General features: G+C 43.3%; 1 protein-coding gene across 2 annotated transcripts in view; it reads right to left on the bottom strand.

The window, feature by feature from the left end:
• The window catches only part of TXNDC11 (thioredoxin domain containing 11), a 102846-nt gene that overhangs the window by 42214 nt on the left and 42177 nt on the right, over nt 1–18455 (bottom strand). For both annotated transcript variants that reach the window (XM_084640673.1, XM_084640674.1), the window contains one exon: nt 5799–5911. In XM_084640673.1, coding sequence (XP_084496799.1) covers nt 5799–5911 — 113 coding nt within the window. The remainder of the gene's footprint in view (nt 1–5798; nt 5912–18455) is intronic.

Below are 18455 nucleotides of genomic sequence, written 5' to 3'. Positions count from 1 at the left end.
TTTGCAGATAACACTAAACTGGGAGGAGAGGTAGATACGCTGGAGGGTAGCAATAGGATACAGAGGGACCTAGACAAATTAGAGGATTGGGCCAAAAGAAATCTGATGAGGTTCAACAAGGACAAGTGCAGAGTCCTGCACTTAGGATGGAAGAATCCCATGCACCGTTACAGCCTAGGGACTGAAAGGCTTGGCAGCAGTTCTGCAGAAAAGGACCTAGGGGTTACAGTGGATGAGAAGCTGGATATGAGTCAACAGTGTGCCCTTGTTGCCAAGAAGGCCAATGGCATTTTGGGATGTATAAATAGGGGTATTGCCAGCAGATCGAGGGACGTGATCATTTCCCTCTATTTGACATTGGTGAGGCCTCATCTAGACTACTGTGTCCAGTTTTGGGCCCCACACTACAAGAAGGATGTGAAAAAATTGGACAGAGTCCAGTGGAGGGCAAAAAAATGATTAGGAGACTGGAACACATGACTTATGAGGAGAGGCTGAGGGAACTGGGATTGTTTAGTCTGCGGAAGAGAAGAATGAGGGGCGATTTGGTAGCTGCTTTCAAAGGGGGATACCTGAAAGAGGGTTCCAAGAGGATGGATCTAGACGGTTCTCAGTGGTAGCAGATGACAGAACAAGGAGTAATGGTCTCAAGTTGCAGTGAGGGAGGTTTAGGTTGGATATTAGGAAAAACTTTTTCACTAGGAGGGTGGTGAAGCACTGGAATGCGTTACCTAGGGAGGTGGTGGAATCTCCTTCCTTAGAAGTTTTTAAGGTCAGGCTTGACAAAGCTCTGGCTGGGATGATTTAGTTGGGGATTGGTCCTGCTTTGAGCAGGGGGTTGGACTAGATGACCTCCTGAGGTCCCCTCCAATCCTAATATACTATGATGAGGAGACTCTATCCTAGGAGGCAGTGACTCTGAAAAAGATTTGGCGGCCATGAGGGATAATCATGCTAAGGATAACCTTAATGGGGAGGAAAGAGGAGGTTACTTACTGTAAATGGAGGTTCTTCAAGATGTGTGGTCCCTATCTGTATTCCACACGTAGGTGTGAATGCATGCCATGTGCCTGAGTCCAGAAGTTTTTTCTAACCAATGTCCACGACCCACACATGTGGTATGTTTCCTCATGCTTCCGACCGAGGATATAAGGGATACTGCTGTGTAGGGTGGGTCACAATCATGGCTGCTAGTACACTGACCTTTCTGGCCAAAGTGATGGCAACCAGGAATGACATTTTCACAGAAATGTGGGTCATGGTACAGGTTACTATAGGTTCAAAGGTGGTCTCGTGAGGGCTGAGAGGACGAAGTTAAGGTTCCACTGACGGGTGGTTTTGGTGACTGGCAAGAAGGTTTTGAGAAGGCCTTTCATAAATGGTACCATCATAGGGGTGTAAAAATGGAGCATCCATCCATGGGGGGAAGGAAGGTGCTAAATGCAGCAAGATGCACACAGATAGAGCTGAAAGCTAAACCTGATGTTGTCAGGTCAAGGAGGTAATCAGGATGCCAGTAATAGTCACAGTGTCTGGGGAATGGTGGGCAGCAGGCCCACTCCAAGAAGCGACGTCACTTTCCTTGATAGCACATTCTGGTGGATTTTTTTTGCTCTGGGAAAGGATCTGCTGGATTGGCACAGAACACAAATGGTCTATGTCAGATGCTCATCCCAACACCAGGCTGTGAGGTGAAGTATGCCTAAGTTAGGATGTTTGAGCTGCCTTGAATTGCATCAGAAGATCCTGGAATAATCAAGTCTGATCGGTGGATGGGTGGAGAGCTTCAGATCTGTGAACCAGAACTGTCATGGTCAGCAGGGTGCTATGAGGATGATGGTGGCTGTGTCCCAATGCACCTTCCTGAGAACCTGATGCAAAAGGGAAATGGGGGATGGGGGTGAAAGGCATATCAGAGGTGGCCTATTCATAGGAGCAGAAGAGCATCACCTTGAGAGTCTTTGACTACCGCGCCCCTGGAGCAATACAAGAGGAGATTGCGATTCACGTGATGAAAAAAAGTCCCAGCTGGGGGTACCCCACTATGTGAAGAGGTCAGTCAATAGTGTGTCATGGAGTGCCATTCATGATCCATGTGGAAACTCCTGCTCAGTCTGTTTGCCAGGGAATTCTGGGTGCATGGCAGATATGCAGTCTGTAAGGTCACTTGGTTTCAGATGCACCAATTCTATGGTCTGAGCAACTCCAAGCAGAGGAAATGAGACCTGATCCCTCCTTGCTTGTAAATGTAGACCATTGTGGCAATGTTATCTGAAAGAAGTTATATGCGGAGATCACAAAGGACGGGAAGAAAGGCTTTGCAGACAAAGTGGACTGTCCTAAGTTACAGGACATTTATGTGTAGCCTGGCTTCCCTTGGCGTCCACGTGGGCACCCCATTCCATAAAGGAAGCGTACGTCACAATGGTGGCCTGCGGGGGGGGGGGGTTAAGGGGGTCCCGATCATGACCTTGGATGGATTGGATGAACAAACAAACAAGAGAGGTCCGAACATCCAAGAGAATGGTGACTCTGGAGTCTAAGTGGTTCCTGTTTGGCTTGCAGGTCAGGAAGAGCCAGGTTTGTAGGCATCGCAGGTGGAGTCTTGCAAAGGACATCACGTAGATACAAGCTGCTATGTGCCCCAAAAGGGAGAGGCACCGGTGGACTGTCATGAGGGGTTTACAACAGATGTGAATGATTTGGGTGCTCATAGCCACAAAGCGGTCTGTCGGGAGGAAGGCCCACAGAGCTACCAAGTCCATTCTCGCCCCTATAAAATTTATCATCTGGGTACATGACAAAACAGGCTTATGTTCGTTTACACAGATTCCTAGTGTAACCAGGTATCTAGATGTGCCACAATGAGAATGCCACACTCAGGGCAGACTGGAAGCAATAGGGCAGACAATTCTCAAAACTGGTGGTTTATTGTATAATTAGATTCACCAAGCCAGTAATAAAAGAGCTGCTACAGTACCACACTGGTTAAAAAGAAGACAAACACTGTCCCCTTTAGGCATTCCAGCCCTTGGTTCCCATCTAGACAACCAAGTCTAATAATAGTGAGGGTTACTGAAGCATGAGTTCAAGGACAGCAGAGATGCATCCTTTTGAGCACTGAAGAGACTGGCTTCAACGAAAGGGACGTCCTCGATGGTGTTTTGGACCTACTGCAGAAACCCTGAAGACTGAAGCCAGAAATCCCTGTGCATCACTGGTCTGGGGGCTACGGAACAGGAAACGGTGTCAGCTGCATCCACAGCTGCCTGGAGGGCCACCTTCGCCACCAGTGTACCCTTGTCAACTAGGGCCTGAAACTGGGCCTGGTCTTCCACAGGGAGCTTGTCCTTAAACTCTGCTAGCCTGCCATATGTGTTAAAGTTGTACTTAGCTAACAGAGCCTAGTAGTTTGCTATGCAGAATTGCAGACTTGCCAATGAAAAGGCCCTCCTGCCCAGGAGATCCAATCTTTTTGACCCCCTGTCTGGTGGAGTGGACTTTTGGGGGTGTTGATGGGATTGTTCTGTGGCTTCCTGGACAACTAATGAGTTAGGGGCCAGGTGGGTGAACAGGAAGTCCACCACTTTAGTGCAACACTAAGTAGCATCTCTCAGCTCTTTTGGGGGTTGGGGCACACAATGCTGGAGTGTCCCACACCGTTCAGATTGGTTCCAGGATAGCCTCATTCATAGGGAGAGCCACTGGAGTGGTCCCTGTGACTGGAGGATGTGTTGGGGGTCCTGGACTTCCTCCAGTGGGATATGTAAGTCAGTAGCCACTCTGCAGAAGTTTGTGATAATGCCGAGAATCATTCAACAGAGAGAGCGGCAAGAGGATGACTGTCTCAACCAGTGACAAGGAGGCTCTGGTCAGAACCGGCAGTACCATCTTCCTCCTCGTAAATTGATGGAGCCAGTTGCCTCGCGAAGAAAGAACGATAGGACCCTTGTGATGGTGCCTGCTACCTATAGTATGGGTCCCAGGGGTTCCAGTAGGGCCAGAACGTGGGATCCATCAGTTTGGGAGGGCCCCAGGGGAAGAGGTATCTGGGGAGGGGTCACAGCTGGGCAAGGAAGGGGTGCCTGAGGGGCGAGGGTGAAACTGGCTGGCCTACATCCTGGGACTCCTCCGAGTCAGATGACAGTTCCGACTGAAACAGCAGGACTGCTGGTACCAGAGGTCTCTGGTCCAACAAACAGGGAAGGGGCCTCTCCTGCAGCAGGAGCAGCAGTTCATACTCTGGTGTGGTAATGTCCCGGAGAATGGAAGGGCCTGAGAGGAGTGGGGATTGCGGGTACAGCAGAAACACCTCTGGAGACAAGAAAGTCTCCATACATCCCAGAGTCCATTGGGTTCCCATGGAGACTCTGGAGGGAGCTGTTCCCGTGGTCAGGCCTGGTCTGTCCATATGGTGTCAAGGCGCCACCATCTGAGTATCTGAACCTGCGCTCACAGATAGACATTCTAATAGTCCCAGTACCAAGGTGACCAGCGATATCAACAGATCCCGATTCTTCTTAGCCTTATCCTCCAGCAGGGGAATCTTTAGCAGTGGTTCCATGGGACCTGTGCACAATATCTCACCCAACCTGGCACGGCATGGGGCGAGAACATGTCCCTCATGAGCAGTTTGCTGCAGGAATCTGCTCTTGTGCCTATGAGAGTGTTTCTTGCTCTCATGATGGGATCTCTCCTTACGTTTAGCGTTGGCGGTTCCACACCTTGGCATATGCTCGGAGGGGCAGCGGGCTGTGGAGGCCGCTGTATAGGGGATCTCCCTGGCCAGGATCCAAGTGTGTCTGGGGGTCTGCAGTTCTGGGCACCCCATCTCGAAAAAAATATATTATACCTGGTAAAGCTACAGAGAAGGGTAATAAAAATGATTACGGGATCTGGAATGGCTTCCACATATGAGAAGAAATTAAAATGACTGGGACTATTCAGTTTAGACAAGAGACGACTAAGGAGGGATATGACAGAGGTCTATAAAATCATGAATGGTATGGAGAAAATGAATAGGGATGTGTTGTTTCACATAACACAAGCACCAGCACCAGGGGTCACTCAAAGAAATTAATAGGCTGCAGGTTTAAAACAAACATAAAGAAGTGCTTTTTCACACACTGCACAGTCAATGTGTGGAACTCATTGCCAGGGGTGTTGTGTTGTGAAGGCCAAAAGTATAACTGGCGTAAAAAAAGAATTAGGTTAATTTATGGAGAATCGGTACATCAATGGCTATTAACCAAGATGGTGAGGGACACAATCCCATGCTCTGGGTGTCTCTAAAATTCCAACTGCCAGGAGCTGGGACTGGACAACAGGGGATAGATCACTCAAAAAATTGCCCTCTTCTGTTCATTCCCTCTGAAGCATCTGACAGGCACTGGCTACTATCGGAAAACAGGATACTGGACTAGATGGACAATTGGTCTGATCCAGTATGGACACTCTTATTTCTGCTATGAAGTGTCAGGCCAACATCAGGAATGAAACTGAGTGGTATGTTACTCTTAAAAACACTGTACAAACACAGTAGCATCCACTATTTAAAACTAACAAAAACCAAACACAATTACTTATTTTTATCTTCCACAGAAGGACAATAGATACTACACTATGGAAATGTCAGTTCTTAAATACACTGCATTCTAGCACATAATAGCTTTATGAAAGCTCTCTGAAGCACTGTCATCTACTCTATGTTTATATAGTGCCTAGCACGAAGGGTCCAACCTAGTTGGCCTCTGGTTGCTACTGAAATATAAATGTTAAGTAATAATAATAGTACTCACAAGCGAAGTGTTGACATGTCTATGAAGGTACACACTTCCTGAGTGCGTCAACGAGATCTCCTCTGCAATTTGTTTATCCGTGATCACTCCAAAATGTATTGTTCCAAGGTAATCTGAAAGTGTAAATTTTCAGTTTTAATAAAATTTTGAAACACTGAAGGAGAAGGGTATGTTAATACTGTTATCTCCCTTTAAACAATAATGATTTTATTATAATAATACTTAACAACTATGTAGTGCTTTTCACCTGTAAATCTTCAAGTACTTTACTAAGGAGGGTAACTATCATTATCTCCATTGTACAGAAAGGGAAACAGAGAGGCAGAAAGCTAACCTCATGTCACACAGCAAGACATGACAAAACAAGAAACAGGAGAAGTATATTGGCTTACTCCATTTGTTTATAGGAACAGAATGATCAGACACATAGATGAACATGATATGTTGGAGAAGAGTCAACATGGCTTTTGTAAAGGGAAATCATGCCTCACCAATCTATTAGAGTTCTTTGAAGGAGTCAGCAAGCATGTGGTTAAGGATGATCCAGTTGATAGTATATTTGGACTTTCAAAAAACCTTTGAAAAGGTCCCACACCAAAAGCTCTTAAGCAAAGTAGGTAGTCATGGAATAAGAGGAAAGATCCTGTCATTGATCAGTAACTGGTTAAATGACAGGAAACAAAGGGTAAGAATAAACAGTCAGTTTTTGCAATGGAGAGAGGATGCCCCTAAGAATCTGTATTGGGACCTGTGCTGTTCAACTTATTCATAAATTATCTGGAAAAGGGGGTGAATAGTGAAGTGGCAAAATCTGCAGATGATACAAAATCACTCAAGATAGGTAAGTCCAAAACTGACTGTCAAGAGTTAGAAAGGGATCTCACAAAACTGGGTGACTGGGTAAGAAAATGGCAGATGAAATCCAATGTTGATAAATGCAAAGTAAAGCACATTGGAAAACATAATCTCAACTATACATACAAAATGATTCCCCCTAATAAATTTACACGTCTTAAATTTAAGTAAGCTTTCTGTTCATTCATGCAACATTTCTGAGAAAAATCTGTTACAATAAAATTAACATTCTGATTGTCTCACAAAGCCGAACAATCAGATCAAAACTTCATCAGCCTGTGAATGCACTCATAGTACTATGTGGATGCCATGGAGATCCAGACGTAAGTGGGCACTATATTACCTGAGCCTCCTTCACTCATAGAGTCTAATTATCCTCTTCCTGAGTTTGAAATATTGAATAAAGGAATATAAATATAAAATAAAGGGATCAGCGATCCATTTAAATATAACTATTCTGCATCATTCTAAAATGACTACAAAGTAAGTGCTTAGCACCTATGCAGCCATATACCTTCTATACACCAAATTATCACTGTAAATTACATTGTATTATTACTGAAAGATGGGACAACAGAAAAGCCAGCTTAGCCTTCTGCAATCATATACAGGAAACATGTACTATCCTCATATCTCTAGTTGCCACATTTAGACACAAGCATTTAGGAGTTTACATGATTGTTACTTGACTTTTAACATTCAATAAAAACATTCTGCATTCTTCCACATCTGAAAAACACATGGCATCATGTTAAAATAACTATGTTTTATAAGAACGTGAAACAACAAAGGCCACCACCTTCAAAATGAGGACTGGAAAAACAAGGAATGGCCTTTGAACTGTATGGTTTTAATTTGTTCTCCATTTCACTTTTTATCTTTAACTGCAATGAAACCATGTTAGTGCACATGTGTAATTGAAAATGATCCGCTGAAACACAGGAACAGAAAACAAAATCAGCCATATTAAACGGCTTTTCTTCACTCTCCGAGAGCATTTGGAAGTATTTTGTATGTTACTATACTATATATTTTACTTTTTTATTTCATTTAATTTTTCACAGTGCCCATTAGAAGCAGCAGACATACTGTATATCAGAATACTGTTTGTTTCTAGCCAATTTTTGAAACTGGGAGTGGGGGGGAAAAAAAGGGAATTCTTTTAGGGAACTCAAAAATCACATATGATGCAGGGGAAAAATCCCTTAAATCAGTTTAGGATTTCACTTCTGCACTGACATCCAAATGTGAAACAGGGGTATATGCTGGAAAGTACCATTGAAAATTAATTCTTTAATTCTCCTCCGATAGATAAAAACAGGTGCTGGGTGTTGGAATAATATTTAAAAATAAGATACATAATTTGTTGAGTAATGTCAACGCTGAAGACTGTCATTCACCACTAAACTATACATCTTTCCAACAATTACCCTCTCAGGCAGAGGCCTGAGAAGAGAGATGGGCCTGACTACAAAACTCTAGTGTAAACAGACTTTCACATATCAGTGAGGAAGCTCTGGATGACATTGAAGATTGGAGTGACAGAAGTGGGATGAAATAGTACAAGTGCAAGGTCATGCACTTAGTGTCTAATAAAAGAAAGCTACTCACCTTATAGTACTGACAAAAAGAAAAGGAGTACTAGTGGCACCTTAGAGTCTAACCAATTTAGTCTCAAATAAATTGGTTAGTCTCTAAGGTGCCACTAGAACTCCTTTTCTTTTTGCGAATACAGACTAACACAGCTGCTACTCTGAAACTTAGAGTACTGTAGGTTCTTTGAAATCTATAATCCTTATCTATATTCCACTGTGGGTATGCATATGCTCCATACACCTGGAGAATTTTGAAACCTGTGTCTATTGGTCTGCACATGGCTTACCTCGTGCCTCTGAACAAGGAGATAAAGGGTGGGGTGGACCAACCACCTCTCCAGTTCTTCTCTACTGTGAATCAGAGAAGATCCAAAGCAAAGGGGAAGGATGGTGGATAGTGGAATACAGATACGGACCACACATCTCAAAGAACCTACAGTTACTATAAGGGAAGTAACTTTCTCTTCTTCAAGTGTTGGTCCCTCTATGTAGTCCACTGTGGGTAACTGACAAGTAGTACTCAAATAGGAGGAAGGTACAAGGCTGTAGATGGCAGAGCCAAACAAAGGACTGCTCTTCCAAAAGATGCATCAGCAGAGGAGTCCTGTACCAAGCCACAGTATCTAGCAAATGTGTGCACTGAGCTCCATGTAACTGCCTTACAAAGAGCAGTAGAGGCACCTCAAAGCAACGCCATACACATTGCTTGCACTCATGCGGAATGAGCTCTTACTCCATGAAGAGGGGAAAGATTAAACAGCTGATAGCAGAACAAAATACAGCCCGAGATTCATTTTGAGATTCTGTGAGAGGATATTGCCTGACCGCTCACCCTTTCCACTATGTCGACAAAATAGTCTAGGCCAGCAGTGGTTCTCAAACGGTGGGTCGGGACCCCAAAGTGGGTCAGGAATCCGTTTTATTGGGGTCACCAGAGCTGGTGTTAGAGTTGCTGGGGCCTGAGGCTGAAGCTGACACCTGAGCCGCACTGCCTAGGGCTGAAGCCCACGCCTGAGGGCTTGAGTCCTGAGTGGCAGGGCTCAGGTTACAAGCCTCCACCCCCTGCCCCTGCTCAGGGCGGGGGGTTCAGGCTTCAGTCCACACTCCTGAGGTCATGTAATAATTTTTGTTGTCAGAAGGTGGTCACAGTGCAATGAAGTTTGAGAACCCCTGGTCTAGGAGGTTTCCTGATTGTTTTCATTCTCTGCAGGTAAAAGGCTCACCAAACACTGAGGGAATAGAGCCTCCTTACTTCTGAGGATGCATGAAGTTTTGGGAAGAACACAGGCAAGTGGATAGACTGGTTCAGACAAAACTCAAACTATTTTAGGGGTGAATTTAGAATGTAAAGCTAATTAAACCTTTTCCGTATAGAATATAGTGTAAGAAGAATTTACCATCAACGCCCCAAGCTCACTAATCCACTTGGCTGAGGTGATGGCTACCAGGAATGCAACTTTCATGGATAGGAGAGCCATGGAGAAGAACCTAATGGTGCAAAAGGGGGCTTAGTGCATACTGAGAGAACAAGGTTCAAGTCTCGTTGAGGAGTAGGCTTTTTTGTAGGAGGAAAGGTTCTGATTAGGCATTTCCAGAATCTGCTGGTCAGAAGGGGTGCGAAGATTGAGTAGCCCCGTGAAGGTGAATGGTATGTACTGACCGCTGCCAAGAAGGCTCACAAGGAACTGAGAGACAAACCTGCTGTCTTCAGGGAAAGAATATAGTCCAGAATGAAAGGAATATCTGTGGCTTCTGGAGAAATAAGTCTGAAGTGCCCAGACAGTGAAACACTTCCACTTGACTAGATATAATTTCCTAGTGGAATCCTTCCTGCTGTTAGAAAGGATGTTTTGTACAGCTTCAGAACACGATTGCTCAAAGGATAGTGCCCATCCAAAAACCAGGCATTGAGATGAAGCAGACATGGCTTGAGATGTCTAATCTTGCTGTTCCCTGAGTCTGGAGATCAGGAAATGTAGAAATAATGATTGGTGCCTGAGGCAACATGCATAGGAGCTTCGGAAACCAAAACTGTCTGCACTGGGGGGGGGGGGGAGCGGGGGGGAATGAGAATAAGCTGTGCATTGTCCTGCCAAATCTTGCACAAAACTTGAGGCAGAAGTGGTAGTGGAGAGAAGGCATTGTTCAGATGATCTGACCACGAGAGGAGCAGAGCATCATCCTTCCAGTGGTAACCCAGGGCTCCTCTGGAACAGTATATGTTACACTTCCACCAGAGACCTGTTGGCCTCCCAAGCAAACAGGGAGTCCCTCTTAGAGCTAAAGTGTTTACCACAGAGGTGAGAAGCTCCCAGTCGTGATCAAAGTGTCTGCTGAGAGAGTCCACTAGCACATTCTGGTTTCTTGGAAGGTACACTGCCAACAGGGTAAACTGATTGCTGACATACCAGTTGCACAGGCTGATTGCTTCTGAACACATGGGGGGCATATCTCTCGCCTCCTTGTTTGTTGATGTAAGAGACAGTCATAATATTGTCTGACATTATGAGGAACAGGAAAAAGGTTACGCAAGCTCTTTGAACTGCTTGTAGCTCCAGAACATTGATGTGCATTCTGCACTCTCGAGATGTCTAGATGCCATGCACTGCACAGTTGTCTATGTGAGCTCCACAACCCAAGAGAGATGTATTGGAAACAACTGTCCTGTCTAGTGAGGAAGCGAGGAATGGAATGCCAATGCAAACCAGATGGGACAATATCATTTGGGAGGGAACAGTAGCTATGGTGCTCATGGACTGTCAGTTTGGTGAGTACATAGTTTAAAGTCACACTTGTAGGCAATGAAGGTGGAGTCTTCCAAAAGGTGTGATGTAAGCGCATGAAGAGAGAGGGGTCATGACAGGCACTCTGGTGTTGGTTATGATCTGGCCTATGACAACATTCATAGCCTGACACCTGTCTCTCGGCATGTAAGCCCTTGCTGTGATGGACCTGGCAACACAGAGCCAATCATCGAGGTAGAGGAAGATGGTAAAACCACATCATCTGCTATAGGCTACTACAACAGAGAACACCTTAGTAAAGACCCTGTGGGTGGCAGCAATGCCAAAAGGGAGTACTCTATGCTGAAAGTGGTCGGGGCCAACTATGAATCTGAGAAAGTGTCAGAGAGTGAGGTAAATGTCCATGTGAAAACAGGCATCCATGTTGAGAGCTGTAAACCACGTGTCCTTTTTCCAGGGATGGAATTATAATAGATGCCACCATGACCATGTGAAACTTGAGTTTGTGAATATACTGGTTGAGATGACAGAGGTTAAGAATGGGTCTCTAACTGCCTTTCTTTTTGGGGACTAGGAAATATGTCAACTAAAACCCCTCCCTTGCTACTGAAGAGGAACCTAATCGCTCTCTCCTCGCTGTAAGAGACACACCACTTCTTGTTTGAGAATGCTCTCATGAAAGTGGCCCAGAGCGGAGGTGGCGAAGGGGGTATTTGAAGGGTAGGAACACAAACTATCATAAGGGAATTGGGAATAAATACCTATATATTTATTGACTAACTCATCCACTGTTCACCTTCTATTCCTGGTGGAATTCTGCACAAAAAATTAAAAGTTCTGCACACAGTATTTTAAAATTCTGCAAAATTCTGCATATTTCATTTGTCAAAATAACACACTAGAATCACACCAATTTCAATTATTTTTGGTCATTTATTTCAAAATACCTGTCAGCAAGTCTGTCTGTAACAATACAGACAACAAAAAAGATTCAGGAATTTTTTTAACAAATAGATTCCTTACTAGGCATATAAATACAGAACTCTGAGTAATAATTCATTTAAACTCCAATACAGAACCATATTTCCCACACCCCTCAGAAGCAGTGCAAAGGGGAATCAGGGATAACGGAGGGAAGTAAATTGCTGGGCAGGAGCCTGGGTGTGAACTTGGAGGGCTGTTGGGTTTGGGTGGGAAAGTATGGAACAGGAGTTTTTGTCTCTTTTTGCGGGGGGCGTGGCAGGGGGGAGAGCAGGGAGGGATTGTTAGGGAGCTTCCCCCATGCAGACTCTGGATGACCCCTAGCCTCTCCCATTCAGTAAGGTACATCTGCTCCTGATCCCAGGTGTCTCTGTGCCCTCACCCAGCCACTCCCCTGTCCCTATGTAGCTCTGCCCCACCTCCCCCTGTGTGTCTGCATCTCCCTCCCCCAGTGGCCCTGTGCCTCCACTCCCATTCAGCCCCTACCCCAGTCTGTCCTCCCACACTAGCCCTTATGAATCCCTGTTTAACCCCACCCCACCCCCAGCACCCCACAGACCCCGTCTCCTGACATGGCCTAACAAAAAAATAGAAGTCTGTAGGGCTCATTAAATATACACATGCACAGTGGTGCAGAATTCCCCCAGGAGTACCCTTTAAAAGATTTATGGATTAACCAAAAGGCTTTGTATTACTTTCTATCTGGCTCAGTGAAGAAGTCTGCCTATGTAACTCTATAATGTGTATTATAGCATCATTTGAGAGCCACATATTCTAATACAGCTACATCTTAGTACCATGTTGAACACATAAAATGTTGTTAGAAACTATGAATGGTATGAGTCGCAGTTCTGGCACCATGAGATCCTTTTGACTCACTGCTGCAACATCACAGCTCAGAATTAAACAACGCACATTAAAACACACACAAGTGATATCTCTGTGTTAAACCAAGTGATAAACTGCACAGCAGTGCCTTTATCATGAATCTCTGATGGTCTCAACTGACTCCCTCCACTAGTTCCCTTCTGCCAACACAACTACTTTATCAGCTTTTTAAAAATAATATATCACTGAAGTCTTCCAAAGCATAAAACAAATATCACTTCCAAAGATATTGTTTTGGTTTAAACTGAAGTGAACATATTCCAGTTTTACTATGTCTGTCCTACCCTCCCCTTGATGATCATAGCCCTAATTGAGCATGATTTTGACTACGTAAACAGTCCCACTGAAGTCAACAGGGCCACTCACATGCTTGAAATCAAGCACCTATTGGTTATGCTGCTGAATCAATAAGGGGGAATCAAATGACCCAAACTCCAGCAGCCAATTCCCACAAGGCAGTACTTTTCCAGCCACTTGGTCACAAAGAGTGGCCATCAAAAGAGTGCAGCTGCCAAAACTGTCATATTTCATTACCATCATGGATCCACAGGATCGGTGCTACAGTTTTTGAATAGTCTCTTGGAGGAAACCCTGTAGTGTGCCAGATCCACAAGGGGTCTCAGGATAGGCCATACAACCTTACTACCTCCAAAACCGAGCCTCTGGCTTCACCACTACTGTTGTATGCTATGAATTCTCCCCTGCAAGTCCACACTGAGATACACTCCTGGTCAGAGAACTGTGCACTCTTCAGGGACTAATGCACCACAGCAAGCATCTGAAATGACACTAAGCAGCATTTTCAAAACAGAGTAGGGTTTTCTGACAACTGAAACACAGCAATGGATAGCATTAGGATAGTCCTTAGGATAGCATAAAGAAATGAAAGCTAAAACACAGTCCCTATGGCCAAGCCAGCACAATTAACCAGCCAAGCTGTAGAGGAGTCTATCCACTCGGACCTCTTTATCAGTCGTAGGTGAGAGCAGCCAGCCTCTTTCAGAAGCCCACTCTATCCTCTGCTGGTCACAAGTTCTTTGTCTCCAGGCAGGACCATGCCAAGTTCACAACTCCACCTGCTGGAGCCTCCCCATATTGAGCATAGATCATTCAGTCCTCAGGGCTTCCATTGCCTCTCTAAACTCTTTATTGCTCTAGCTCGGTTTCAACCAGTTTCTCAGCGACAGATTCATTCCATCCAAACAGCAAAGTGAGACACATGTGTTTCCTATGCTGCTTCAAGAGCAGTGTTAACACTTGTGTCCACTGGATGCAATGCAAAGTACAGAGGGAAACTGAGGCATACATAGTCTTCATAAAAATATTACAGAAAATATCCTCTTTGTCACAACTATAATCATCCTGCTTTCACTTTCATCATATGCTGTTCTGCTATTAAATCAAATCCAATAGTCTTATATACCATCTTTTGTATAATAAACAAATACTGCTGTAGAACATTTTCTTCATAAACCCACTTGGCATGTATCACCACCTCATCCAACAGACTTTTCATGGGGCAGGCCATGGCAGGAACCGATGGCCCAGGCCCAATGGGTGCCTGGACCAGACCACAGTAACACAAACAGCAAATCATTGCAGAGGCTACTTCCCATATTCCAAACCTCCCAGCAGTTTCAAACAAACTCCATTTAAAAACAAACAAGTGCAACAAGAAAAAACCTACTAGAGAAGCATTTCCTTATTTTCCCCCTGCCCCTCTCCCCCACTAATAAGATGTATTAGTTATAATTTCTCTCTCCCTCTGTGGTCTATATAGCAAGACTGCTAAGTAAGGCAACCTGGCTTTATTGGGTGGAGGAATATGAAAAAATGTACCAATTAAAAACTTTTTAAACTCTAAAACATTTTTAAAATTGTTTTTCTGTAAAATATGTGACATCTATGAAATACATGACAGCATGATTAAATATGAAGATTTAGCAGCTAATTTGAAATGATCCACAAAACCGCTGAAAATGGCCCACTTTGATTATCACTACAAAAGGTTCCCCCGCCCCCGCTCTCCTGCTGGTATTAGCTCATCTTAAGTGATCACTCTCCTTACAGTGTGTATGGTAACACCCATTGTTTCATGTTCTCTGTGTATATAAATCTCCCCACTGTATTTTCCACTGAATGCATCCAATGAAGTGAGCTGTAGCTCACGAAAGCTTATGCTCAAATAAATTTGTTAAGTCTCTACGGTGCCACAAGTACTCCTTTTCTTTTTGCAAAAGTCACAAGTGGCTTTACCATTCTAGAATAATGTAGCCATCCCCAACTCAAGCCAATAAGGCTCTTAACACACACCACCTCATAATTTATTAGCTATGGACTCCATGAACAACTGAAATCAACTGGGGTAGGATCAAGTCCTCTGGATAAAATCCACTTCATGTGTACAGGTTTGAGTAAAATCCACTCCAAAGGACGACTAGGTTGATATTCCAGTTTTTGGTTGGAGCAGGGCAACAGCAATTCCTGTGCCTGTTGTCTGGGTTACTGGATCCACACAAAAACTCAGATTTGCAGTCCCTCCTCTAGCTCGTGTTCAATGTAGCCTTGCATACTGGACTATCTGGGGCCAGTGTGCAGACCTTTTTTCTTTGCACGCACTGGGAACACAAGCTCCTTTGTGCAGCTGCCTAGCCAGCAAGCGAGCAATTCTATGCAGAACTTAAGTGTTCAAGGGCCTTGCACCAGTTCTCTGCACCTGTATGAATGTCACCCCATCTTTCCAAATAGAGTCAAATCGAACCATACATAAGACATTGAATGTAATTACTTATTAAAAACAAAAAAATATTCTGGGGGGTCTTAGACTCCTATAAAGTTACCTAAGAATTTGCAGTTGCCTTACACAAATAAAATTGAATATTCTAACATTTTGGACCTCTGTCCCTTTTAAGGCTTCTCAGGGAATATAGTAGGGATGCAGTAACACAAGTGATGAAGCAACACAACACAGTATAATCAGAAATGTCTGTACAGTTTAATGATACAGAAGAAGTTAGCAAACACAGTAGAGCCTACAAGATGAATGTTGCAGTCACCACCAAAGGGAAGAGAACAAAGGAAGTCAAAGGCAAATCTCAGGATGACCAGGCAAAGGATTCACCTTAAGAAAAGAATTCTATCTCAGAGATTCCCCAGCAAAGTAATACTGTACACAGCAAAAATCTCTAATGCCTGCCGGGACTACTGAAGTGAAGAGATCTGACTGTAACGTAATTCACAAGATTTATGGGAGAAGGAAAAAGACATCTGTAATTTACACAACTAATAATAACATCATCTAGGATTTTAGAATAGTTCATAAAAGCCAAAACTGAAAAAGCCATTGCTGATAGTTAGCAGCAGCTGACTAGATAGACAGAAGTCATTTCCAAGCAAGGAGTCAAGAAAGAAGCATTTAAAGATATCTATACTAGTCAAATGTAATTTTTTGTGGAGGACAGGGAAGAGGGAGAGAAAAATTGCCAGCTAAGAAGCTTATACAAATCCATATCTGGAACTATGAGGGTCACCAGTTATTAGTCACCAAAAGCAATTTATAGAAACAGCTGACAAATTGGAGTTAAAGATTCTTAAAAAGGTCACCTCAAGAAAGAATTGCATAGGCACACAAACAATCCATTGGATTTAGATAAAGAATTGAAAACTTACATACTTTAGAATCTGAAATTTGAGCCAGGCTTTAGGATTGCCAAGCCACATCAGAGTGATGATGGGAAGGTAATAATACCTTATAAGAAGTTGATCTAAAAGTTTGTTTGCATAATATTTACAAGTAAAAATTTACTTGTAAGGTGCTTATGTTGAACAACAAACACACCAAATACCCTTACATACAAGTGCATATATTACTAAAGATGCTTTCATCAAAATGGCTTCCAGGACTTACTTGGATCCCACAACATTACGCAGTGTTTCACAGTATGTAGGATTTATGTGGAATTTGGATGACAAGTCCTCAGACGTCATAGAGTTGATTCTTGTGCTAATTTAAAATTCTCATACATATCTGAAAAGCATACTGTTATGGTTATAACTAATGAAAGCAGTTTTTTTTCAAGTGACTAAGTCCTCAGAGCGGTACCCGGTCAATGGGAGCTGCGGAGCCGGCGGTTGGGGTGGGGGCAGTGTGCAGAGCCCCCTGGATGCCCTTATGTGTAGCAGCTGGAGGGGAGACAGGTCGCTGCTTCCAGGATCCATGCGGAGCCAAAGCAGGCAGGGAGCCTGCCTTAGCCCTGCTGCGCCACCAACCGGACTTTAAACAGCCCTGTCAGCAGTGCTGACTGGAGCCGCCAGGGTCGCTTTTCGACCAGGCGTTCCAGTCGAAAACCAGATACCTGGCAACCCTAGTAGTGCAATGTCAGAGGATACAGAATTCAGATGCAGCCATAGCTGGGTCAAAGGAAGTAAACCCATTTTACTTCTCCAAAACATAAGTACTGCAGGTAATGATGAAAAGGTTTGAAGAATAAAAGAATGAAAAACAAACATTTCCAGTAATTGTAATTTGGACAGTTATCCCAGAAATCTATCATATGCACGTGTGTTCTTCTGTGGTCACCTGAACAGTCTTTGAGAAACAAAAAAACAATAAACCAACCCAAATAGGTTGATCATATTATTTCATTCCTTCTCACACTCTTTCTAGTTTAATTACAACAAACCATGTCATTAGGAGCAATTCAAGTGACCAGCAAAAATAAATATATATAAACTAGATAGATAGATAGATGCAAAATGTTATTAGCAACCCTCAGGAAAGCTTAAAGCAGAGACTGAAGATATGAGTTACACTTGTGAGGCAACCTTTAGTGTGGATTTAGCTGCACCCAGGCTTCCTTTCTCTCACTCATCTCTGCCATTTATTACAGTTCATTTTTTAAAAAAATTATGTAGTGTGCAAACTGAATAAGATGGCCTCTATTAAATGTTCAGTTTTGGCTTGTCTCTTGCATATTCACTTAAAACAGTTCCTACTGTACTCAGTTTTCAATACAGTAGAACCTCAAGAGTTACGAACACCATCGGAATGGAGGTTGTTCGTAACTGTGAAATGTTCATAACTCTGAACAAAATATGTTGTTCTTTCAAAGCTTTACAACTGAACATTGACTTAATTCAGTTTTGAAACTTTATTATGCAGAAGAAAAATTCTGCTTTCCCTTTATGTTTTTAATAGTTTACATTTAACACAGTATTGTACTGTATTTGCTTTATTTATTTATTTATTTATTGGTTTCTGCTGCTGCCTGATTGTATACTTCCGGTTCCAAATGAGGTGTGTGGCTGACTGGTCAGTTTGTAACTCTGAGGTTCTACTGTAGTTTCAACTAGATTATGCTAAACCGAATTATAACAAAAATAAAACATGAGTCATCGGATTTAAATTACACAATTTTATATAATAAAACAATGAAAAATTCAGTGCAGGTGACTAATATAAAGAAACTAAAAGGAAAAAAAAAGCAAAAAATAAATGATGGAAAGCCAAAACCAGACAAAGTATAAAGACTAACTGAATGGACAAAACATTATAGTTCATGAAAGACAAATAGTGATGGGATGATCTGAAAAAA

This window comes from Lepidochelys olivacea, assembly GCF_965140295.1.
Source record: "Lepidochelys olivacea isolate rLepOli2 genome assembly, chromosome: 10".
NCBI classification, from domain to species: Eukaryota; Metazoa; Chordata; order Testudines; family Cheloniidae; genus Lepidochelys; species Lepidochelys olivacea.
This window is presented reverse-complemented; position numbering and strand designations above follow the sequence as displayed.